The sequence below is a fragment of the Erpetoichthys calabaricus genome, chromosome 3, assembly GCF_900747795.2.
Source record: "Erpetoichthys calabaricus chromosome 3, fErpCal1.3, whole genome shotgun sequence".
Taxonomy (NCBI): domain Eukaryota; kingdom Metazoa; phylum Chordata; class Cladistia; order Polypteriformes; family Polypteridae; genus Erpetoichthys; species Erpetoichthys calabaricus.
The window spans coordinates 305,722,280-305,747,031 of record NC_041396.2 but is presented as its reverse complement, the minus strand read 5'-3'; the positions used below and the strand labels follow the sequence as shown (position 1 = coordinate 305,747,031).

The 24,752-nt window shown below is 48.7% G+C and overlaps 1 protein-coding gene and 1 long non-coding RNA gene across 4 annotated transcripts; one reads left to right on the top strand and one right to left on the bottom strand.

Annotated features, from left to right (window-relative positions):
• On the top strand, positions 1-23,624 carry LOC127527266 (activin receptor type-1-like). Of its 3 annotated transcripts, XM_051925386.1 has the most exons (10): positions 8-327; positions 17,796-18,096; positions 20,274-20,480; positions 20,571-20,758; positions 20,845-20,944; positions 21,031-21,177; positions 21,261-21,536; positions 22,052-22,249; positions 22,325-22,455; positions 23,247-23,624. In XM_051925386.1, exons 2-10 carry the CDS (start codon positions 18,030-18,032, stop codon positions 23,382-23,384), a joined length of 1,452 nt encoding a protein of 483 aa, XP_051781346.1. In that variant the 5' UTR covers positions 8-327; positions 17,796-18,029; the 3' UTR covers positions 23,385-23,624. The 3 variants fall into 3 exon arrangements, with proteins under 3 accessions (XP_051781344.1, XP_051781346.1, XP_051781345.1); XM_051925384.1 differs by having other exon boundaries at positions 1-327; positions 22,052-22,455; XM_051925385.1 differs by lacking the exon at positions 8-327 and adding an exon at positions 15,154-15,349 and having other exon boundaries at positions 17,798-18,096; positions 22,052-22,455.
• Positions 2,164-2,902, bottom strand: LOC127527269 (uncharacterized). The gene is made up of 3 exons (XR_007934561.1): positions 2,820-2,902; positions 2,678-2,778; positions 2,164-2,315 (listed from the first exon to the last, which is right to left on the bottom strand). It is a non-coding gene; the product is annotated as an uncharacterized LOC127527269 (long non-coding RNA).
• Positions 23,625-24,752: the final 1,128 nt, after the last annotated feature.

Here is a 24,752-nt window from a genome sequence, read left to right as displayed (position 1 = left end):
AGGCACTCGGAGCGCGTCCTCTCAGCACCAGGATCGCCAACGTCTGGGCGGCTCGCCGTTTGAGTCATCGAGAAAGAGAAAAACAAAAATAGCGAAAGGGGGCTGCCTGCATATTTCGCAACGATTTCGGCCGGGCTCGAACTCGTCATCCTCTGCCCTGCGTGGGAAGCCCACTGGCCGCTAATCAAGAATCGCAGAAGGAGGAACACAAGAAGGAGCAGAAGAAGAAGGCGACACGATCTCCGCGCCGCCGCTGTGAATTCTTCGATGTCCGGCCAGTTGATGGACCTCAGCCGCGGCTGACACAACGCGCATCCCGAGTAGCGGGTAAGTAAGAAGACCGTCTAGAGTACTGAAGGGGGGGGGGGGCAACTCAATATAGCGCCTTTCAGATGGAATGTCTTGGCAGATGCAACGTGACGCCGCGTTCGAGCATCTCAAACCCGCCCGTCTGTCTGTTCTGGGGCACGTGGGACGTCTAGGTGTATGCAACCCCCCCATCCACCCCCCACCCGCAACCCCCGAAAACAATATCAGGTCCTCCTCGCCCCCCACCGAGTCATGTTTTCATGACAGGAATGTAGGAGCCGATTTACGCGAAGTGACACTCCGTCACATTTATGACGCCGTGTTGATGACGAACGTGACTCCGTCCTTAATTCATACAACGAGTGACACATCATGATAAGTTTTGTAAAGGCGCTATACTTAAAGGTGTTTCTAATGCCCAACTCAGGCTTCCTTTTTTATTCTAGGAGTTTGAGGACCCCCGCCCAGCCACTTAATGACAGTGGTTCAAGTCAGTCACCCTGCAGCGGTGAGGCCAGCCTCCTGTCGCCTCCTTCTCCAAAGGCGGCGCGCTCTTATAAAGTTACGAAAGTGCAACAAGTAACTGTATAGCCCACCAATGTGTGGTTTAGCTCTGACCCCTTTGTGTGACAATGGTCTCTCCCTGGTCACCTCAGGGGAAGTGAAAGTGCAGCTGCAAGTGACTCACAGGGCAAGCCGTGTGTGACACCCGGAGCCGCCCAGGGTGTCCACACTTGTGGTGGACAGGACTCTCTGTTCTAGTCGATGTCTGCCAGCTGCTTCCTGAAGCCTGGCAAGCTGACCTCACCAGCTGTCCCGATCAACCCTGCAGATGCTGGTCAGTAGCCGGTCAAGACGACCCATGGCAGACCTGGATCTTCGGAGGGGGCGTCACGTCTAATAAGCACAGCCGATGTGTGACCCGTGCCGAGAAAAGGGAACTGGGTCACACGGCGCTCAAATTACCCTGCTGACAGCAAGCAGATCTCAGCTGTCAAAGGAAATTAGTTGGCAAAAGCAAAACACAAGCGCGCAGCCCACCCCATTACCAAGATGGACGCCAGCACGGGCACGACGACATGGCAGAGGGGGGAGCAAGGTCACTAAAATAAGACCACTGAGAACGTGGTGACTGATAGCAAAGAGACTCTTTAAAAATGAATTGATGGAAAGTCAGAAAGGCATTTCAGTCTGTAAGTCTGAACAGTGCCAGTCGTAGTGCCCAGTCGTAGTGCCCAGGCATACCTGGCTGCCCGTGAGTTGTCATCCTAGAGCTCGGGTATACATGGTGGTCCCAGTTTCACCATTATTGAGCCGACTGTGCTCACCATTATAGAATTCTGATACACTTGGCTGTGCCAGCATCACCATTACAGAGCTGTGGTGCACCCAACTGTCCCTGCACGATTCTGAAGCTCACGTACACCCGGCTCTCTTAGTGTCACCATTTGAATGCCGATGTATGCCTAGCTGTCCCACTGTCATCGTTACAGAGCTTAGGTTCACCCCAGCTTGTGCCATCATCAACTGTAAAGAGCTAATGTGCCCCTCGGCGGGCACAGCGTCACTGTAGTAGAGCTCAGCTATTCATGTCTGCCTGAACATTCCCATTATAGAGTGAACCCTGGTGGTCCCAGCCAGAGGCGTAGCTAAGGTTTTCAGCGCCCGGAAACAACTGAAAATTTTGCGTCCCCTCCTGTTTGCCAAAATGCAATGGGGAAGGGAAAGAAACATCAATTTGGCGCCCCCTGGATGCTGCGCCCGGGGACAGATGTCCCCCCTTAAGCTAAACCACTGGTCCCAGCATCATCATGAAAGAGGTCAAGTTTACTTCAGCTGACCCACCGTCGTCACTATTGTAGTACACATTGTTATCCAGGCATCACCATAATAGAGCTCAAGGTCACCTGGCTGTCCCAGTGTCACCGTTTTGAAGCTCAAGTACGTCGGACGGTCCCAGCATCATCATTATGGATCTTGGGTACACCTGGCTGTCCCAGTGTTACCTTTCTAGAGGTCATGTGCACCCAGCTGTCCCTGTGTCATGATAACAGAGCTCAGACATGCGCAGTTGTCCCAGGGACACCATTAGAATGCTGAAGGACGCTTGGCTGTCCCAGCATCACAGGTCTAAAGCTCAGATACACCCTGCTGTGCCAGTGTCACCATTATAGGATTAATATAAACCTGTCTCGTTAACCTGGTCACCATTATAATTAATGTAAACTTGGCTGTCCCAGTGTCACCATTATAGGGCTCAGATTTACCCTGGCTGTCCTAGCATCATCATTATAGAGCTAATATAAACCTGGCTATCCCAGTTTGACCATTATAGCACTCTGGTTTACCTTGGCTGTGTCAGTGTCACCATTATAGAGATAATATAAATCTGGCTGTCCCAGGGTCACCATTATAGAGCTCAGCCATTCCCTGGCTGTCCCAATGTCACCATTACATAGCTAATATAAACTTGGCTATCCCAATATGACCATTATAGCACTCTGGTTTACCCTGGCTGTCCCAGTGTTACCTTTATAGAGATACTATAAACCTGGCTATCCCAGTATGACCATTATAGCACTCTGGTTTACCCTGGCTGTCCCAGTGTCACCATGGAGATAATATAAACCTGGTTATTCCAGTGTCTCCATTATGGAGCTCAGGTTTACTCTGCCTGTCCCAGTGCCACCATTATAGAGTTAATTTAAATCTGGCTGTCTCTGTGTCACTATTATAGAGCTCAGCCATTCCTTGGCTGTCCCAGTGTCACCTTTATAGAGATACTATAAACCTGGCTATCCCAGTATGACCATTATAGCACTCTGGTTTACCCTGGCTGTCCCAGTGTCACCATGGAGATAATATAAACCTGGTTATCCCAGTGTACCCATTATGGAGCTCAGGTTTACTATCCCTGTCCCAGTGTCACCTTTATAGAGATACTATAAACCTGGCTATCCCAGTATGACCATTATAGCACTCTGGTTTACCCTGGCTGTCCCAGTGTCACCATTATAGAGTTAATATAAATCTGGCTGTCTCCGTGTCACTATTATAGAGCTCAGCCATTCCTTGGCTGTCCCAGTGTCACCTTTATAGAGATACTATAAACCTGGCTATCCCAGTATGACCATTATAGCACTCTGGTTTACCCTGGCTGTCCCAGTGTCACCATTACATTTCTAATATAAACCTGGCTATCCCAGTGTCCCCATTATGGAGCTCAGGTTTACTCTGCCTGTCCCGGTGTCACCATTATAGAGTTAATTTAAATCTGCTTGTCCTGGTGTCACCATTATAGGGCTCAGGTTTACCCTGGCTGTCCCATTGTCACATTTTGGGTGTAAAGTACACTTGGCTGTGCCAGCATCACATTTCAAGTTCTCAGATACCCTCGGCTGTCTCAGTGCCATTACTATTGATCTTTGATACACCCAGCTGTCCTAGTGCCACCATTACACCTGGCTGCCCCAGTGCCATCATAACTGAATGCATGTTTACCCCGTCTTTTCCAGTGTCACCATTATAGAGCTAATGCACGCCTTAGCTGTCCAGGTATCACCCTGAAAGAGTCGATGCCCACCTGGCTGTCACAGAGTCACAATTTTGGTGCTGTCTTGTCACCCCCAGTACCCACAAGCTCATACCGATGTCATTTTTACAGAGTCTGATTTTAGTGCTGTCACCACTGCCAAGCTTTGTGCCACATCGTTTCTTACCAGTGTCACCAAGTACGTAGCCTAGCTACAGGGTCATCTGACATAAACCTTTCTCTGCTCCGAGTGTCACCAGTCCAGAGCTCCGCTGCACTTAAGTGATGTCAGTCTGTCCTGTCATTGCTCTGTCACCAGTGTAGAGTGCAGCTCCTCTTGCCTGTCCCAATGTCACCAATACTCAGTGTCATGATCGTTCCCAGCTGTCCCAGTGCCCTCCTATCCCACGCAGTGGCCAGCAGGCAGTCACATGGGTTCCTCTGGATTGTCTGGGAGGTGGTGGTGGTGGTGGTGGGGGTGGTGGTCTGCTGAAATTGCCCCCCTGCTACCCTTTGGATGGCACTCAGCATTGCGTGACTTGCCTTCTGTCAAGCCGAGTCTAAACAATGTGGATTCCTCCTCCTGTTGCCGTGGCGACGGGCGTTTTCCCTAAGTGGCAGGAAGCTCTCACTGCAATATTTATGTTAAGAAAATGTTTGGACAACAAAATGAATGCGGAATCGGAGTCGGGGCCGACTGTGAGACTCCGCCAGCGCGGGGCAGACAGGACCCGTCTGAGAGGCTTGTTTTGCTCCCGCGTTTCCTCTGCAAATTAAAAGAATAGGCGCCAAATCCCAGGGTAGGCTGCTGTGCAGATGGGAGCCGAGTTGTGTGGCGCCTGGCACCCAGACAGCCAGACCTGTCGTGAACTCTGAAGCGGGCACCAAGAGAAGCTAACCCTGCCCTGCCCTGTCCTCTAAGGTCCATGCGCTGTCCAGTCTCTCAATCTGCCAGTCCCATGCTTTGAGGACTTGGGGTTAAGGCTGGCAGTGGTGCCAGTTCAGTGACATACATTGTGGGTCCCACTGTAAGAGACACACATGTGTGAACACCCTGTTTGATGCCTAGGAGTCTAGGCACTATATAACAAATGGGTATCCACTCAGTGGTCACTCCCTCTGCCCTTCCATGTCCCTTACCTGCCCGTTTGTCTCCATGATCGTCACCTGCACGCTCTGCCCACGAGGGAGCCCTCTAGTGGCCAATCCTGGTCTCTGCTATTCTACCCTCTGTTTAACTGAGCTGCTTACTCTCTGTCTGGTAGCTGCTGCACTGCTCACCCGCTGGCATCCATGCCCAGCATTAGGTCACAAGTGCTCTCTCCTCCATGCCACCGGCTCTCCTTTCTCTCCATCCCTTGTTCTGTGTGCCCTCTTTGTCATCTTCTGTGAGGAGCACCCTTGAGTTCCAGCTGCTTGACATGACTCTGCCCGTCCTACCCATGTCACTTTTACAGAGTTTAATTCTTAGTGCTGTCACCATTGCCAAGCTTTGTGCCACATCATGGGCCAAACCCTCCATGGCCTGCTGCTTCCCACCATAAATTCTCTTCTCCCCTCTCTACACTCATCTGAGGGTCCTTGTGGTCACCCCCCCCCCCACTCTTTTTGCTGTGAGTCTTTGCGCTTGAGTGAGTGGGCCATCCATGTCGGCGAGGTCTCATGGCAGTGCCCCTGAGTCCTCTGTCCTCCCTACTCCTATGATGGTCTCTTTGCCAGCCTGACTGAGTGAGCCCACCGTCATCTCCTCATCGTCTCTTCCTGTGCCCACGGCCAATGCGTTGCCCCTCTTACTTTACTCCAATGAGTAAGCCCCTCCTCTGACTCCTCCCCTCTAAGAAGGAGTTTGCGTTGTGAGCGTAGTCTTCATCAGTAACGTCACGGGAGCGCAACCCTCCTCATCATAGGAGCGCATCCTCAGTGCTTGAGGGGGTGAAGGACACTTTAGGGTACGGAGGTGGTCCTCCGGTGCTCGACGTCTGCTCTGCCCCTCTCAATTGAGTAAATTCTCTCTCTCTCTGCTCTAGCGAGTAAGCCCCCCAGGGTCCGACCTGTCATTTTACTTGATGAGCTCACAGGAAAATTAATGGAAGGAATTATTAAGGAAAAGATTGAGCAGCACAGGCGAGTACAGGACATGGCGTGGAGTCAGACAAGGGGGTTGTGTTTTACTAACAGGTTGAAATTGTACGAGGAAGAAACACGAGGACAAAGTGGAGCAGATGGTGTTATTCATCTGGATGGTCAGAGAGCATTTGATAAGGTGCCACCTGAGGGGTGGGCATCAAACTAAAAGAAGTGGCAGTGCAGTGTGTGGTCGGTAGATGAGGGCAGAATTGGCTCAGACACAGGAAGCAGAGAATGATAGGATTAGGAGCCTTATTAGAATTGGGTGACATTAAGAGTGGTGACCAGCAGGGGGCAGTGCCGGGGCTGCTGCTATGTAATATACAGAAATGATTTAGATAGGAATATAAAGAACAAGCTGGTGAAGTTGGCAGAAAGGTGGATTGGCAGATAATCAAGAATCCATTGAATGATTACAGAGGGACTTGGACAGCAGACAGGTTTGGACAGATTGGTGGACGATAAAATTTAATGTCAGTAAATGTAAAGATTTACACATAGGAAGTGAAAATGTGAGGTCTGAATACACTAAAGAGGGGTCTGAAAATCAAGAGTCCACCTTATGAGAAGGAGTTAGGAGTCGTAGTGGACAGAAACCATTAGGAAGGCTAACAGAATGTCAGGTTATATAGCGCCTTGATGTGTGGAGTACAAGTCACAGAAGGTTTATAACATACTGGTGAGGCCTCATCTGGAGTCCTGAGTGACATTTATGACTCCATGAGGACACAGCAGCACTGGAGGAAGTCCAGAGAAGAGCGACAAGGCTGATTGAGGGGCTACAGGGGGTCAGTTATGAAGATTAAAAGAGCTGAGCCTTTACAGTGATGAAGAGGAGACCTGACTGACGTGTTTAAAATGATGAAGGGAATTAGTGCAGTGGATCAGACGGTGACTTTAAAATGAGGTCATCAAGAACACAGGGACACAGTTGGAAACTTGTGAAGGGCGAATGTCACACAAACATTAGGAAGTTTGTCTTCACACAAAGAATGACAGACACTTGGAATAAGAGACCAAGTAGTGTGGTGGACAGGAGGAATTTAGGGACTTGATGTTTTTTTAGAAAAGTTAAGTGGCCAGGACTGGTGAGCTTTGCTGGGCTGAGTGGCCTCTTCTCGTCCCGACTGTTCTCATGTTCTCATGACTAAGCCCTTCCTCTCTCACGCCAGGCGCACGGCTCACACTCTTTCTCAATGGAGAGTGGATTCTCTTGTCTCTCTGTGCTTCTGCTCACTCGATGAAGTTCTGACTTTCACTGCGTGACCCCCCCCCCTTTGTGAGTGCCTCTCTGTCACATCTGCCCAGATGAGTGAGTCCTCCTTCACTTGACACACACACACACACACTCTCTTAACCCCTCTCTCTACTCATCTCAGGCCTCACACCAACTGAGCTCACACTCCACTGTCACATCTCCTCTCTCTGCTTATTGGAAGAAGACCCCCTGTCCTTAATGTCTGCTTCCGTTGCTATCCCCCTGCTCCAATAAGTGGATCATTTTGCCATCTTGATGCCCACTCTCTTACTCTCTCAGTCCTCTCCGCTCTACTGAGTAAGCTCTGTGTTGTCAATCTAATGGTGGTCCTCAATGAGTAAGCCCCGCTCCATCACATCTTCTCCTTACTCATTTCTGTTGTTCTTCGTGCTCTTTGTGACCACTGTCTGTCTCTCTCAAACACAAAAATCAACATCTGCAGGGGATCAAGGGGGCCCAAAAGACCACCCAACTGCCACTGAGCATCTATCTATCTATCTATCTATCTATCTATCTATCTATCTATCTATCTATTGTTTATATAGTGCTTTTCACATCTATCTATCTATCTATCTATCTATCTATCTATCTATCTATCTATCTATCTATCTATCTATCTATCTATCTATCTATCTAATCTTGCCAACTACACTATCTATCTATCTATCTATCTATCTATCTATCTATCTATCTATCTATCTATCTATCTATCTATCTATCTATCTATCTATCATATAGTGCCTTTCATATCTATCTATCTATCTATCTATCTATCTATCTATCTATCTATCTATCTATCTATCTATTGTTTATATAGTGCCTTTCACATCTATCTATCTATCTATCTATCTATCTATCTATCTATCTATCTATCTATCTATCTATCTATCTATCTATCTATCTATCTATCTATCTATCTATCTATCTAATCTTGCCAACTACACTATCTATCTATCTATCTATCTATCTATCTATCTATCTATCTATCTATCTATCTATCTATCTATCTATCTATCTATCTATCTATCATATAGTGCCTTTCATATCTATCTATCTATCTATCTATCTATCTATCTATCTATCTATCTATCTATCTATCTATCTATCTATCTATCTATCTATCTATCATATAGTGCCTTTCATATCTATCTATCTATCTATCTATCTATCTATCTATCTATCTATCTATCTATCTATCTATCTATCTATCATATAGTGCCTTTCATATCTATCTATCTATCTATCTATCTATCTATCTATCTATCTATCTATCTATCTATCTATCTATCTATCTATCTATCTATTGTTTATATAGTGCCTTTCACATCTATCTATCTATCTATCTATCTATCTATCTATCTATCTATCTATCTATCTATCTATCTATCTATCTATCTATCTATCTATCTATCATATAGTGCCTTTCATATCTATCTATCTATCTATCTATCTATCTATCTATCTATCTATCTATCTATCTATCTATCTATCTATCTATCTATCTATCATATAGTGCCTTTCATATCTATCTATCTATCTATCTATCTATCTATCTATCTATCTATCTATCTATCTATCTATCTATCTATCTATCTATCTATCATATAGTGCCTTTCATATCTATCTATCTATCTATCTATCTATCTATCTATCTATCTATCTATCTATCTATCTATCTATCTATCATATAGTGCCTTTCATATCTATCTATCTATCTATCTATCTATCTATCTATCTATCTATCTATCTATCTATCTATCTATCTATCTATCTATCTATCATATAGTGCCTTTCATATCTATCTATCTATCTATCTATCTATCTATCTATCTATCTATCTATCTATCTATCTATCTATCTATCTATCTAATCCTGCCAACTACACCATCTATCTATCTATCTATCTATCTATCTATCTATCTATCTATCTATCTATCTATCTATCTATCTATCTATCTATCTATCTATCTATCTATCTATCATATAGTGCCTTTCATATCTATCTATCTATCTATCTATCTATCTATCTATCTATCTATCTATCTATCTATCTATCTATCTATCTATCTATCATATAGTGCCTTTCATATCTATCTATCTATCTATCTATCTATCTATCTATCTATCTATCTATCTATCTATCTATCTAATCCTGCCAACTACACCATCTATCTATCTATCTATCTATCTATCTATCTATCTATCTATCTATCTATCTATCTATCTATCTATCTATCTATCTATCTATCTATCTATCTATCTATCTATTTTTGTCCTTTTACATTTTTTTTATTTTATTTGAGTCAAACAACAATCCATACAAGCAATTCAAGTTTAACAAAGTGTCTTCCTTAGGTGGTCCGGTGAGGAGACCATCACAGTAGGTAAAGGTAAAGGCGGCCTAATAAGTGAACTGACACAGTCCTCGTAATCTGGCTGATGTGTGATTTCAAGTCCGCCGTTTCCCCCTAAATTCTTCACCTCCGCCATGACTTTTAACCCTTAGTGATCAAGTCGATTTCTAATCCCCTCATTATATCCGTGTTTGCCAATCACTAAGATTTCTGCTTTTTTATTCTTATTTATTTTTTGAATGTTACGACTCCTGGACATTGGATCAGAGAGTCGAGAGCATCAGGGTCATCAGGCGCTCGTGATAAAAAAAGCCGAGTGTCGTCTGTACTGCTCACCTTGTGCTAACAGAAGTACGGAGACCAGAACAGACCCTTGTGGTCAGCCACATACAATATCAGGGGTCTCCGTAGTACAATCAGCACAACGCACCAAGAACTTTCTAAGTGTAACTAATTTAAGACCCTGCCGGAGGAGCCCACCCAGTGTCTAAAGTGACTTATAAGATTACGGTGGTCTGTGGTGTCCAATGCTGCACTCAGATCTAAGAGGACAAGGACAGGCAGACAGACGGCCGGCGTCCACGTGAAGTCACTGTCACTTTCACCAGTGCTGTTTCTCTACGGTGGTTTGTTCTTCAACTCGTCGAGAAGAGAAGGCCGAGTCGAGTAATCACTGAGCGGCGTCACAACGGCCTTTTCTAGACTGTCACTTAACAAAGGCAGGTCAGGAATCAAAGATGGGGGAGTCGAGATGACGGTCAGGGAAGACCCAGTATGTAATGATGAGTTCTCTACGTCAAGCGCACCCTCAATGAGCTCATCAGGGTCAAGGACACCGGTGGGGGGTGGGGGGGGTTTCAGCTGACCCCCCCCCCCCACACCCGCTCACTCCTCACGTCAGTAACTCCCCCTGCACTTGATGCCCACTCTCTTTCCATTTTTCTCGTTCTCTACTCTACTGAGGGGGCTCAGCCTTGCCAGTCTAACCATTTTTTTTCTCGTCTGACCCGACCCACCCAGAGCCCCTCTTGTCTCTATCCATTAAGCCCCCCCCCGATGACTAAAGCCACACCTGTCACCCCTGTTGTGGACCCCTTGGCACGGCCCCTTCCACGTTTAAGTGAGTGGACCTCTCCTTCTCCAGGTCGGCCCACTTGAGTAGACCCCTCTTTTCTTTTTCTTTCCCCATGGCTGAGTGTGCCCCCCCCCCTCATCACCCCTTCTTCATCCTCCCTTGACACTCCGGCGGTGCTCCAGGACCCTCCTTCCCAAACCGCTCAGCTGCCTCTGCTCTCTCTCTGTCTGTCTTCCATTCACCTTCATCTTCTACTTTTTATCAGGTGGGTCCTCCTCCTCTTCTTCTCATGCCTTCTCCTGTCCTTGATGTCCGCTTTCCAGCCCAGGCTGTCTGAAGCCCCCCTTTGATGTCTCCTGTTCCCTCATCTGGTGACTAAGATCTCCCTGGTTGCTCTCTTCCTTGACGAGTAAAGCCTCCTCATTCTTGTTTGATGAAGTCCTCATGCCCTCAATGTCCGCTCCTCTTCCTCAGTGACTAACTTCCCTCTTCTCTCTGGTCACTCTGCTCTGGTGATAAAGCTGTCCCCTTTTTATTTTCCTGTGGGGTATCAAAAGATGAGATGAGAGAGCCAGAAAAAGGTTTGGGGCAGCCCCCCGTATCCTCGAAACTCGGCTGCAAATCTGAAAGTTGGTTATGCAAATGAGCAGCACTGACTTGGATGAGGCAAAGATAGCAGAGGAAGTGATGTCATCGGGGACGGGGACCAGAAGTGACGTCGTTGGGGGAGGGACCAGAAATCATGTCACTGGGGCCGGTGGACTTTCCCGTAACTTGTCTGCAGTGGAAAGAGAGAAAGGATTAGCGCAGTGCGCCACCCTCTGGTCTGGCATGGAATTGTCCTCATTTGAGCCCTTTAGTGGCCTCCCACGCACATGTGTGTGACACCCGGCTGTTCCACGTCTTCTCCCTGTTCCTGTCCTTGATGTCCGATCTCCTGCACTCCCTTTGGTCTCTCGGCTCAACGACGTACTCCATCTGCCATCTAATATTTGTGCTTAGTGCCCCCCCATAACCTATCATCTATGGGGGAGGAGTAAAAGCTTTAGATTTGTCAAAAATGTTTGATCTCCGGCTTGGAGTTTTAGGGTTCGCCTGATACCGCCTGTGTGTGTGTGTGTGTGTGTGTGTGTGTCACACAGTCCAGAGTTAAAACAGCTGGACAGAAAAACACCAAACTCAGAACTTCAGCTTGTGATGAGAAGACGATGAGCCAAATCATACAAGAGAATACCGGAATTCTGCAATAAATTAGGAATTCTTCTCATCCATTGCTATCGTAACAACCTCTTTTATGATCAGAATTAAAGGTAAATAATTATCAAAATGTTTATCGAAGGGTGGTACGGTGGCGCAGTGGGTAGCACTGCTGCCTCGCAGTAAGGAGGCCTGGGTTACGTGGAGTTTGCATGTTCTCCCCGTGTCCAAAGACATGCAGGTTGGGTGCATTGGCGATCCTAAATTGTCCGAAGTGTCTGCTTGTGCCCTGCGGTAGCCTGGCGCCCTGCCCGGGGTTTGTTTCTTGCCTTGCGCCCTGTGTTGGCTGGGATTGGCTCCAGCAGACCCCCGTGACCCTGTGGTTAGGATATAGTGGGTTGGATAATGACTGACTGACTATAAGATAGATAGATAGATAGATAGATAGATAGATAGATAGATAGATAGATAGATAGATAGATAGATAGATAGATAGATAGATAGATAGATAGATAGATAGGGTCGGCACGGTGGCGCAGTGGGTAGCGCTGCTGACTCGCAGTTGGGAGACCTGGGGACCTGAGTTCGCATCCTGGGTCCTCCCTGCGTGGAGTTTGCATGTTCTCCCCATGTCTGTGTGGGTTTCCTCCGGGCGCTCCGGTTTCCTCCCACAGTCTATAGGTGGACTGGTGATTCTAAATTGGCCCTAGTGTGTGTTTGTGTGTGTCCTGCGGTGGGTTGGCACCCTGCCCTGGATTGGTTCCTGCCTTGTGCCCTGTGTTGGCTGGGATTGGCTCCAGCAGACCCCCGTGACCCTGTGTTCGGATTCAGTGGGTTGGAAAATGGATGGATAGATAGATAGATAGATAGATAGATAGATAGATAGATAGATAGATAGATGTGAAAGGCACTATATGATAGATAGATAGATAGATAGATAGATAGATAGATAGATAGATAGATAGATAGATAGATAGATGGTGTAGTTTGCAGGAATAGATAGATAGATAGATAGATAGATAGATAGATAGATAGATAGATAGATAGATAGATAGATGTGAAAGGCACTATATTATAGATAGATAGATAGATAGATAGATAGATAGATAGATAGATAGACAGATAGACAGATAGATAGATAGATAGATAGATAGATAGATAGATAGATAGATAGATAGATAGATAGATAGATGTGAAAGGCACTATATTATAGATAGATAGATAGATAGATAGATAGATAGATAGATAGATAGATAGATAGATAGATAGATAGATAGATAGATGTGAAAGGCACTATATTATAGATAGATAGATAGATAGATGTGAAAGGCACTAGATAGATAGATAGATAGATAGATAGATAGATAGATAGATAGATAGATAGATAGATAGATAGATAGATAGATAGATAGATAGATCTGAGGTGGTCTGGCACCCTGCCCAGGGTTTGTTTCCTGCCTTGCCCCCTGTGTTGACTGTGATTGGCTGCAGCAGACCCCCGTGACCTTGTAGTTAGGATATAGTGGGTTGGATGATGGATGGATGTTTGTCGAATAGTTCAGGTCCTCTCCTGGTTCTGAGGTCACCTACTGATGTTCATGTCTGAATTTTTTGTTGATCAGGTGAGTGTGACTTGTCCTGCTGTATCTCCTGTCCGCTCACAGTCCTCCTGTTCTCGATGTCCACAGTCTTTCTCTTATTGTCCTTCACCCCCCCCCCACCATTCTTTCACTATCTAATGGGTGAGTTACGCCCTCCACTGTCACATCGTCTCCCTTTCTCAGAGAGGTGAGGACCATCGTCCCACCGACTCCACCCTCTGTGTCGTCCATCAGGTTGTTTTCCACGAGTCAAGTCCTCCTGTCCTCGATGTCCACTCTCCTACTCTCTCTCTGATCTCTCGACTCAACAACGCATTCCATCTGTCATCTAAGATTTGTGCTTTGTAGCCCCCCACCATAACCTATCGTCTATGGGGGAGGAGCAAAAGCTTTCGATTTGTTAAAAATTTCCATCCCCGGTTTTTGACAGATCTCGACATTTTAGGGTCCCCCGATACTGAAAACATCGGTATATCTCAATGACGGGTGTCTGTCTGTGTGTGTCTGTCTATGTGTGTGTGTGTGTGTGTGTGTGTGTGTGTGTGTGTCTGTCTGTCTGTGAGTGTCTGTCTGTGTGTGTGTGTCACACTTTCTTGAGCTAAAACAGCTGGGAAGAAAAATCCCAAACCCAAAACTTCAGTCTGTGATGAGATGACGATGAGCCAAATTGTGCAATAGAAAGAGGTCCTCGAGGGGGACCCTCAAATACCAGCATTGTGCAATGAATTGCTCGTCCATTGCTATCATAACGACCTTCTTAATGATGATAATTAAAGGTAAATAATTATCGAAATGTTTGTCGAATAGTTCAGGTACTCTCCTGGTTCTGAGGGCACCTACTGACGTTCACGTCTCAATTTGTTGTTGGTCAGGTGAGTGCGACTTGTTCTGCCGTATCTCCTGTTCTCAATGTCCACCGTCTTTCTCTTTATTGTCCTTCACCCCCCCCTTCTGTTTGCTGTCTAATGGATGAGTTACGCCCCCCCGCTGTCACATCGTCTCTTGATTCCACCCTACTGTGTCGTCCATCAAGTTGTTTTCCACGAGTCCTCGATGTCCACTCAGATAAGTTCTGCTTTCTTTCTTTGGACTCAACGACGCATTCCATTTGCCATCTAATATTTTTGCTGTGTGCCCCCCTGCCACCATAACCTATCGTCTATGGGGGGGGGGCAAAAGCTTTTGATTCGTCAAAAATTTCCTTCTCCGGTTTTTGATGGGTGGGTCCCCCAGTACTGAAACCATCGATATCACTCGATGACGACATTGTGTCTGTGTGTCTGTGTGTGTGTCACAGTTTCTTGAGGACGGTCTGAACACCAAACTCGAAACTTAAGTCAGTTATCATGCAAGAGAAAGAGGGACCCTCAAATACCGGAATTCTGCAATAAATTAGGAATTCTTCTCGTCATTTGCCATCGTAGCGACCTACTTAATGATCATAATTTAAGGTAAATAATTCCTAAAATGTTCTAGAATAGTTTGGGTACTCACCTGGTTCTGAGGGCACCTACTGATGTTCATGTCTGAATTTATGGTTGATCAGATGAGTGAGACTTGTCCTGTCGTATCTCCTCTCCACTCAGAGTCCTCCTTTTCTCGATGTCCGCTATCTTTCTCTTGTTCTCCTTCACCTCCTCACCTCCAGATCTTCCTGAGGGTCTTCTGCAGTCTTTAATTGCCTGCAATCCAACGATCCGTTCTGTCAGAAAGTCTTTTTGGTCTTCCGGACCTCAACTTGTCCTCCACTGTCAAGCTGGCATTTCTCAATAACATGACAAACTGAGGACACGGCCATCTGGAAACTCTTTGCTGTCTTCTTGTCACCTTCCTTTGGCTATCTAATGGATGAGTTACGCCCTCCGCTGTCACATCGTCACCATTTCTCAGACCATCGTCTCTTGATTCCACCCTACTGAGTAAGCTCTGTGACGTCCATCAAGTCGTTTTTCTCAAGTCAACTCTTCCTGTCCTTGTTATTTCTTGACTCTGTCACCTCCTTCTCCTCTTTATGCTCCCTTCTCCACACAATAAGCTCACCTTCCTCATGGAGTAAGCCCTCCATGATCTTGTCTTCTTCTACTCTTCTGAGCAGGTCCTCCCATTCTTGATGTCCTCTCTCCATCCTCTCAGTGCTCAAGGACAGTGGCAGGCAAAAGAGTGGACCCCTGTCTTAAAATGTGAACAGTGAAGTGAGCAGAAGCTGGCCTGGTCACCACAAGGCGTCATGTTCAGGATGGTGACACATTCCTTGAAGATCTGATCCCAGATTTCATTTCTATTTACCGTCCTTCAGAGGTACAAAATACCAAAAACAAAAAAAAGTTGAAGCAAAGGTTTGGGCCCCCTGACATGCTCAGTACTTAGTAAGACCCCCTTTGTCGAACTTGTAAACGCTTTTTTGTTGCCTGCTAAGAGTCATTCAGTTCTCACTTGTGGTCTTGTCACCCACTCGTCCCTCCAAAAGTCCCCTAACCACATTCCACAGATCTTCAGTGATGTTCAGGTCAGGGGGCTGTGTGGGGCCATCAGCTTGTATCTCCTGAGGTATCCCATTGTAGATTGTGAGGTGTGTTTCAGGTCTTGTGCTCTTGTTGTAGGACCTGTCCAACTTTCTAACAGATGGTGTGATGTTTGCTTCCAGAACTTTCTGCTATCTCTTTGACTCCATCCCTCCCTCCACCGATGACGTGTCCCCTGTGCCACTGGCTGCCACCCAAGCCCACAGCCTGATTGATCCTCCGCCATGTTTCATAGTTGGAGTTGTTTTTCTTTTCCTGGAGTTCGGACTCTCTTTGATCTCCAAACCCATCTTTGCAGTTTGTGGCCACGAAGTTCTATTTGGACTCCAGTGGTCCATAGGACTCGTTTCTTGAATGCCTCAGGCTTGTTGAGATGTTCATTTGGGAATTTTGTGGCGAGGATGAAGGAGAGGTTTTCTTCTGCTGACTCCACTATGAAGGTCACATTTGTAGAACAACGGACCACCAGAGTCGGCTACATCTTCCTGGAGGTCTTTTGGAGTCGTTAGTTGCCTTTCTAGCAACGTTCTGTCAGAAAGTCTTTTTGGTTTTCCAGACCTCAACTTGCCCTCCACTGTCAAGCTGCCATTTCTTAATAACATCACAAACTGAGGAAACGGCCCCCTGAAAACACTTTGCTGTCTTCTTGTCGCCTTCTTCTGCTTTGTGAGCCATCAATTCTTTGCATGGCAGCTGCTTAGAGGAGCCCCTGGCTGCTGATTGTGGTTTCAAGGTTTGAGGGGTCTGAGAATTTAAACGGCATTGACATTGGCATCACCGGTGACTGTGAACAAAGCCCTAGTCCTGACGAGCTAATGAAGGTCTGAGACCACCTTGAGCGCAAATATCTGGGGGTGCCCAAACTTTTGCACGGTGCTCTTTTCTCTTCTCCCTGCACGACTGCACAAAGAATTGTGCAACTGAACATTGGTGTCTCATCATCTTGAACTCGCTGCCTTGTGCTGATCACTGAACTACTTGAAGACGGGGGGGCCCAAACTTTTGCACACCGCTCTTTCCTCTTCTTCAAAAGCAAAACGGCGAACAGAAGTGTGCCAACGTCTTGAACTCAATGCGTTGTGCTGATCAGCTCATTGTTGAAGACTGGGGGGCCCAGACTTTTGCACACCACTCTACCTTCTTCTGTAACTTCTGTTCTCTGTTCTCAACTGAGTGGGGGTCCCTCTTCTCTTTGTCCTCTCGTCTAATGGCTGTTCTCGATGAGTAAAGCCCCCCCGTGACCACCTGGATAAGTCCTCCTGCCCTTGATGTTCTTCCTCTTTGCCAGATGTGCCAACTCTCTTTGTTCTCTCCACTCCTTCAATCCCCGCCCTTCTCTTCTTCTCCTCCTCCTCTTCCTCCTCTTCTCTCCTCTCCATTACTTGTTGCCCACTCACTCTCACAGACCTCTGCTCCTCTTTCATTGTTCTCTTTCTCGCTCTGTCCATAGTTGAGTATGGTCCCCCCCCCTCCTGTGCCCCCCCCCCCGCTTCCCTGCTGGCCGTCTGGCCTCTCTGCCCTCATCCCCGGGTCATTCCAGCTTCCAGCCGGGGCTCATTAATTGTGCGTTCACCGGAGTGCCATTGTTTTCGGCTTCCTGTCGTGGACTGCGGCAGTGGCGCTCTTCTCAAAGAATGTCTTTGTTGTTCTTGGCAGCGGGCTGACAAAAAAATTGTTTTTGGTTTTGAATTTCAAGAAAGTTAATGTGGAACCCCCCCACCGGTGTCAACAGCAGACTGCCACATCCTGTCCAGGGAGGGGGGAGGGGCTTGCCCCACTGGAATCTTCTTAAATTTTACCAGATGTTCCTGTCATGACAGAGCCGTGCATTCTGGGAAGGCAGCAGGGAGAGTTCTGCATGTGCTGACTGCGGGTCCAACCTTCTCGCCTCTCGGATCTCCAAGAAGACGCGGGCAGAAGACCACCTCGCCCTCACTCCTCCTCTCCCTCCCCCCCAACCCCATCCCTTCAATCCCTACGTTTGAGCAGGGGGGCTCCCAACTCGACGGACGCAGCGAGGTCCACCCCCCAGGTCCTCTCCTCAGGTGACAGACATGTCGGCCAGGCTGATCTGCGCACTTCTTCCCGTCCTGCTGAACCCGACGCATGCCCAGCACACAGGTAAGCCACCCGAGGGGACAGATGTTACACGGTGGGCCGCACTTGGGGTCTGTGGCAGCGGTGGTCACCTCCATGGCCATCTGACCACATTTAGTTTCACTCTTAGTCCATCTTCAGTTTCTGGGGGGCGGCTTCTGGAGGGGGCACAAACTCAGATGACTGGGCATATTATGGGCATATCATAATGACCTTTGGCTTGATGGCTGGACACAGACCTCCTAGCCCTGGAGTTTAATGACCACACAGCGATGACCGGACGTGGCCTGTGGGTTAGCAACAGAAGTCGCTGCAACTGGAGACAGAAGTGACAAGACCACCGGACACCTTGGATCTTGACCTGTGGGTTAGTCAGAAGATGACCATGGGTTAGTGACTGAAATATGTGTGACACCACTGGACAGGCACACCATGATGACCCCCATTGTAACGGCTGGACACATCAGGTCCTGGCATGCTAAGTTAGTGAGATGATGACCACCCTGGTGACCATTGGTATTATAATGACTGGACACATGGACCGCTTTGTGATGACCACACAAAGGTGACCAGACACGCTTGTTCATTGCCTGTAGGTTAGTGAGAGAATGACCACCCTGATGACCTTTGGGTTAGTGACTGGACTAACGGCCAAAATATGTGTGATACGACCTGCAGGTTGATGGCTGAGTGCTCACCTTTTTTAACACAGCAGGACACGGTCAATCTGTGGGGGTCCCAAAAACCTGGGCACAGGGGTCTGGCCATTCATTCTGGACCTGTAAGTTAGGGGTTTAGATTCCCACCCCGCTGAGCTTTAGCTTAATGACCAGGGGGCAGACTGGCATGTGACAGGACTGGGGACACTTGCTCTTGGCTCTTAGGTTGGTATCTGAATCCACAACCTACTGACCCCCCACTGGAATGACTGGGCACATTGGCTCTGGGCTTTTACATAAGTGGCTTAATGACCACCCTGATGAACTTTGACTTAATGGCTGGACACAGACTGACATAAGATGTGACCAAACAGCCTACTGACCTCTGGCTTAGTGACCATGAGGTGCAGTGACCACACATAGCTGACCGGACACACTTGCTCAAGTCCTGAAGTTTGATGGCTGAATCCGAACCCTGCTGACTTGTAATGACTGGACACAAGTTTGAGTGATGAGGCGACTGGACATTTGTTGGTCCTAATAGGTGGACACCTCAAGCCACCTCCCATGGTCCTAATAGCTGGATGCCCCTCAAGCTTCTTGCAGCCCTGACTGCTGGTGATCCTAATGGATTGGTGCCCCCTATTTCTTGTGGCTCAGGCCATTAGTGGTCCTAATAGCTGGTTGCTTCCCCAGCTTGCTTGTGATCCTATTGGCTGGACAAACCCCCCCAAACCCTCAACTCAAGTTTCTCATAGTTGAGGTTTCCAGTGGTCCTAATGGTTTCAAGTTCCTTGTGGCCCTGGTGTGCTGGTGGACCTAATGGATGATGACCACAACACACACACACACACACACACACACACACATTTTCTATTGGCCTTAGCTGCTGGTAGTCCTAATGGCTGGTCAACCCCCAACTCAAGTTTCTCAAGGCTGAAGCTTCCAGTAGTCCTAATGGTTTCAAGTTCCTTATGGCCCTGGTGTGCTGGTGGTGCTAATGGATGATGACTCCCCCCACCCCATTACTTTCTTGTGGCCCAGGCCACTGGTGGTCCTAATGGCTGGTCAACCCCCAACTCAAATTTCTCACGCATGGCTGAAGATTCCAGTTCTCCTAATGGTTTCAAGTTCCTTATGGCCCTGGTGTGCTGGTGGTCCTAATTGATGACACCACCACCACTTTCTTTTGGCCTTAGCTGCTGGTGGTCCTAATGGCTAGTCAACTCCCAACTCAAATTTCTCATGGTTGAAGCTTCCGGTGGTCCTGATGGTTTAATGCATTTTGAGTTCCATATGGCCCTGGCTTCTGGTGGTCCTAATAGATGATTCCCACCTCCCCCCAACCTTCTTTTGGCCTTATCTGCTGGTGGTCCTAATGGCTGGTCAAAACCATGCACTTTCTTGTGGCCCTAATGGCTTGACAACACCCCAGGTTCTCATGCTCTTAATGACCATTCTCGCTGGTGGTCGTTTTAGCAGGACATGCTGCCCCACCATCTCAGATTTGATTCTCTTCTTCTTCTTCTTCTTGTTTTGCAGATGAGATCGAGTGCCACTGCTACACCCCCACATGTAACACAACCTGTTTCGGCTTCAGGTGCTTCGCCTCGGTGGACAATGGTGTCCACCAGAAGGGCTGCCTACAGAAGGAGTACAGCCGGCAGTGCTTTGGGCCGAAGGTCCAGACCTTTGCCATTCAGTGCTGCAACGTGTCCTTCTGCAATGCCCGCGACGTCGTCATCCCCCGTAAGTGCCATCTCTGGGACTGAGCCCCTTGTACCACGGGTGCCCTGCTGCTCGCCGACGTTCTCACCGTGTCTCCCATCTCTTCAACAGCCGCCGAGCTGCCGGTCCACAAGCTGCTCCTCAGCACCCTCATCCCAGCGGCGGTCCTCGTCCTGCTGATCCTGGGGTTCCTGCTGTACAGACTGCGCCTCCGGGGCGAGCAGAAGGGCCAGAGCGAGCAGGAGCACAAATGTCTGGAGGTGGTGGGCACACCCAGCGCCGGGGACAGCAGCCTGGGGGTAGGTGAGTGGGAGGAGGGGCCCGGATGGACGGCTCAAGCCCTCGGCTGATGTCCCCCTTGCTTGTTCTTCTCCGTCTCTCCCAGGACATGTTCAGTGAGTTCCTCACCTCGGGCAGCGGCTCTGGTCTGCCATACCTCGTTCAAAGGACGGTGGCCAGGCAGATATCCCTGATGGAATGTGTAGGTAAGCCGAGGTGACCCATCGACCGATTGCACCCCCGGTGCCCACTTGGCCAGCTGGCTCACTTGCCCTGCTGTCTCTACCTGCAGGGAAAGGCCGATACGGCGAGGTGTGGCGGGGGACGTGGATGGGGGAGAACGTGGCCGTCAAGATCTTCTCATCCCGCGACGAGCAGTCGTGGTTCAGGGAGACAGAGATCTACAACACGGTGCAGCTGAGACATGACAACATCCTGGGTGAGCCCCCCAAGGGGGGTTATGGGTGGTCCGTCTCCTGCCTGGCACACCCCCGCTCACCTGCTCGCTCCCATTCTCTGCAGGCTTCGTGGCTTCGGACATGACGTCCAAGAACTCGAGCACCCAGCTGTGGCTCATCACGCACTACCACGAGAACGGCTCGCTCTACGACTACCTGCAGCACACGGCCGTGGACCCCAAGGGCTGCCTGCGCTTCTGCTTGTCCATCACCTGCGGCCTGGTCCACCTGCACACCGAGATCTTCAGCACGCAGGGCAAGGCGGCCATCGCCCACCGTGACCTCAAGAGCCGCAACATCCTGGTCAAGAAGAATCGGCAGTGCTGCATCGCCGACCTGGGTGAGGGCAGCTGCGGGGTGGTCTTGGTGGTCTGGTAGGCCTCGGGGAGTCCAGGCAGAGCCACTGAGGAACGTTTTCCACTGGAATGAAGAGTGGACCTTGCGTATTAGGGGTCAATGTCCATAAAAGTCCATCCAGTCCAGGACCGGACTTTACACGAGTGAGTCTGATGGACCAGCTCAACATAGCCATACTGGGGTCCAGTAAAGACACCACTGGACAGAGCTGGCTGGTCTCCAGTCCCCTGATGGACTCCCAGTATGAACATCTGCCAGACAGAAGGAGAGCCCATGGAGGGTGGGTGGTCTCCTGTAGGTCCAGCTATCTGTGGTCAGTGCCCATCCCGGTCCCCCCGGAATGCTGCCTTTTTGTGTGCTCAGCATCTGATGAAGGTGGTGGTCCTCAGGGGGTCTCATGGCTTAGGGAGACATTTCAGCGTCCTCTCGCCGAGGAGGAATTCCAAAAGCCCACCGCGGGGAAGACCACTGACTTTTTTCCTCCTTGCCCCTCCGCAGGCCTTGCCGTCATCCACTCGGAGCTGACAGACTCCCTGGACATTGGGAACAACCCGCGCGTCGGCACCAAGCGCTACATGGCCCCCGAGGTGCTGGACGAGACCATCCGCACGGACTGCTTCGAGTCCTACAAGCAGACGGACATCTGGGCGCTGGGACTGGTCATGTGGGAGATCGTGAGGCGCACCTTCATCAGCGGTAAGGGGGGGGTCTGGCCCAATGGGGGGGGGCACCATGGGGACTTGCTGCTCACTGGACCCTTCTTCACTGCAGGAATCGTGGAGGACTACAAGCCGCCCTTCTATGACAAGGTGCCCACCGACCCGAGCTTCGAGGACATGAAGAAGGTGGTCTGTGTGGACCAGCAGAGGCCCACCATCCCGAACAGGATCTACTCGGACAGCGTAAGGGTTGTGTGTGTGTCACACGTTGGTGTGCCATGTGTTTGTGACATGGGCCTGTGTGTGTCGCACATGTGTGTGCGTGTGTCATGTGTTGGTGATGTGAGTGTCTGTGTGTGTGTGTGACGTGCTTGTTTGTCACGAGCGGGTCACATGTTTGTGTTGTGGGCCTGTGTGTGTGTGTGCTTGCACATGTGTCATGTGTGTTTGTGTTATGAGGGTCTTTGTGACTATGTGTGTATCACATGTTTGTGTCATGGGCATCTGAGTGTGTGTCACATGTCTGTATCCCGTGTTTGTGATATGGCGCTGTGTGTGTGTGTGTGTGTGAGCTTTCCAGTCCAGTGTGTATTTACTGCGTGTGTCGTGCCGTGTGTATCACATGTGTGACTGATGTGTTACTCTTTGTATGTCCGTTGCGTGTCATCTCCTTTTGTTTGTGTCACAAGTCACTCAGGAGTGTCACCTGCTTGTGTGCCCCTGTGTGGTCTTGAAATGGCCAATTCTGATGCAGCATTGGTGTCCTTGGTCTTTTGCAGTGTGTGTGTGTGTGTGTGTGTGTGTGTGTGTGTCTTACAGGCCTGCACTTGTCTTCTGTGAGGTGTCACATGACTGACTGTGGCACGTGTGATATTTGTGTGTGCGCAGGTGTCACAGTGTCGGCCCTGTCACATGTCCCCGTCTGTTTGTGTGTGTGTGTGTATCACGTCACCAGTTCCCTGTGTCATCGGCGCCCCCTGCTGGCCGAGGCCCCACCCACCACAGCTCAGGACGCCCTCCTTTCTCTCCCACAGATATTAACGACCATTGCCAAGATCATGAAGGAGTGCTGGCACCAGAGCCCATCGGCCAGACTGACCGCCCTGCGCATTAAAAAGACCCTCTTCAAGCTGGACGGCTCCCAGGACAGTCAGCTCAAAGTGGACCCCTAGGCCCCCGCGTCACTTGTATGTTCGAGTGACCCCCTGGTGAGCAGGCCCGAGCTGGAAGCTGCCCCTTGCTGACCCCGTCGCCGCTCAGGTCTGTCTTTCTCGTCATATGTGACGTGGCCCGCTGAGGACTATGGCGCTCCTTGTTGCCCGCTCTGCAGACCGGAGGCCGTCAGCTGCGTCACTTTTGTGTTTTTATTCACTTTCTGGGATTCTTCAATAAATTGCACTTCATTGAAAAAAGTCGGTGGCGTTAGTTAGTGGACGTGCCGGCTGACCGCCGAGTGGGCACAGGGTGACGGCCGCAGCAGGAGACGACGCAAAGCCAGAGGGAGACGACAAACAAATAGTAGGTGGTGACAGAGAGCATGGCCTATGCCAGCCTCTGTTTAGATTACCACAAGGTGGCACCAGAGTCACTCACATTAAAGAGGGCTGTCAGAAAAATGATTCACTGGGACAAAGATGAAGTTAAAAAGTGTTTGGCAGATCTGTATATGAGAGAGCAGCTTAGAGGAGCTGTGTGTCTGGGTGGGCCGTCACCTGTCTGACCAGCCAGCCATCCATCCTGTGTGTTAAGAAGAAGATGATGAAGAAGAAGAAGAAGATCACATTCAACTCTTCTCTTTCTCAAATTTCCTTCATTTAATTAAAAGTGGCAGTTGGGGAGAAAGCCAACCCCAGCAGTTCATGACACAAGGCAGGAATCAACCTGGATGTGACAGCAGAGGACACTCACCTACAAAAAAAATGAGTCTAACTGGCGGGTCTGTAGTGACGGAGAGACAGGGGGCTAGGAAAGGCGCCATATAATAGACAGAAGGGAAAGGCGCTATAAATATGTAATAGAAAGCCAGATAAATAGATGTGAAGGGCACTGTACTGTGTAACGGAGGAATGCACAGATGTGGAAGGTACGATATATCAGGGAGAGACTGAAACAGAGACGTGAAAGGCGCTTTACAAATTATAGATGGGGGATAAGCCTATATAATAGGTAGAAGGACAGATACAGGTGAAAGGCACTATATAATAGACAGCTACATAGATAGATGGGAAAGGCACTATAATGTATTGTATCTGCGGTGGGCTGGCACCCTGCCCGGGGTTTGTTCCTGTCTTGTGCCCAGTTGTGGCTGGGGTTGGCTCCGGCAGACCCCTGTGACTCTGTGTTAAGATATAGCGGGTTGGACAATAACTGACTGACTGACTATATTGTATCATGTATAGACAGATGCAAAAGGAACTATATAATACTGTATATAGATAGATGTATGTAAAAAGCACTTTAAAATAAATAGATATGATAGGCACCATAAAATAGAAAGACACTATATAACATATAAGTAGAGAAAGTATTGGAAAGGCACT

Excerpts from the sequence above, each read along its gene's own strand:
- LOC127527266 (XM_051925384.1), top strand. The coding sequence starts at position 18,030 with ATGTCGGCCAGGCTGATCTGCGCACTTCTTCCCGTCCTGCTGAACCCG. Across the intron at positions 20,759-20,844 it reads CCGGGGACAGCAGCCTGGGG|GACATGTTCAGTGAGTTCCT; the intron begins GTAGGTGAGTGG and ends CGTCTCTCCCAG. Across the intron at positions 21,178-21,260 it reads GAGACATGACAACATCCTGG|GCTTCGTGGCTTCGGACATG; the intron begins GTGAGCCCCCCA and ends CATTCTCTGCAG.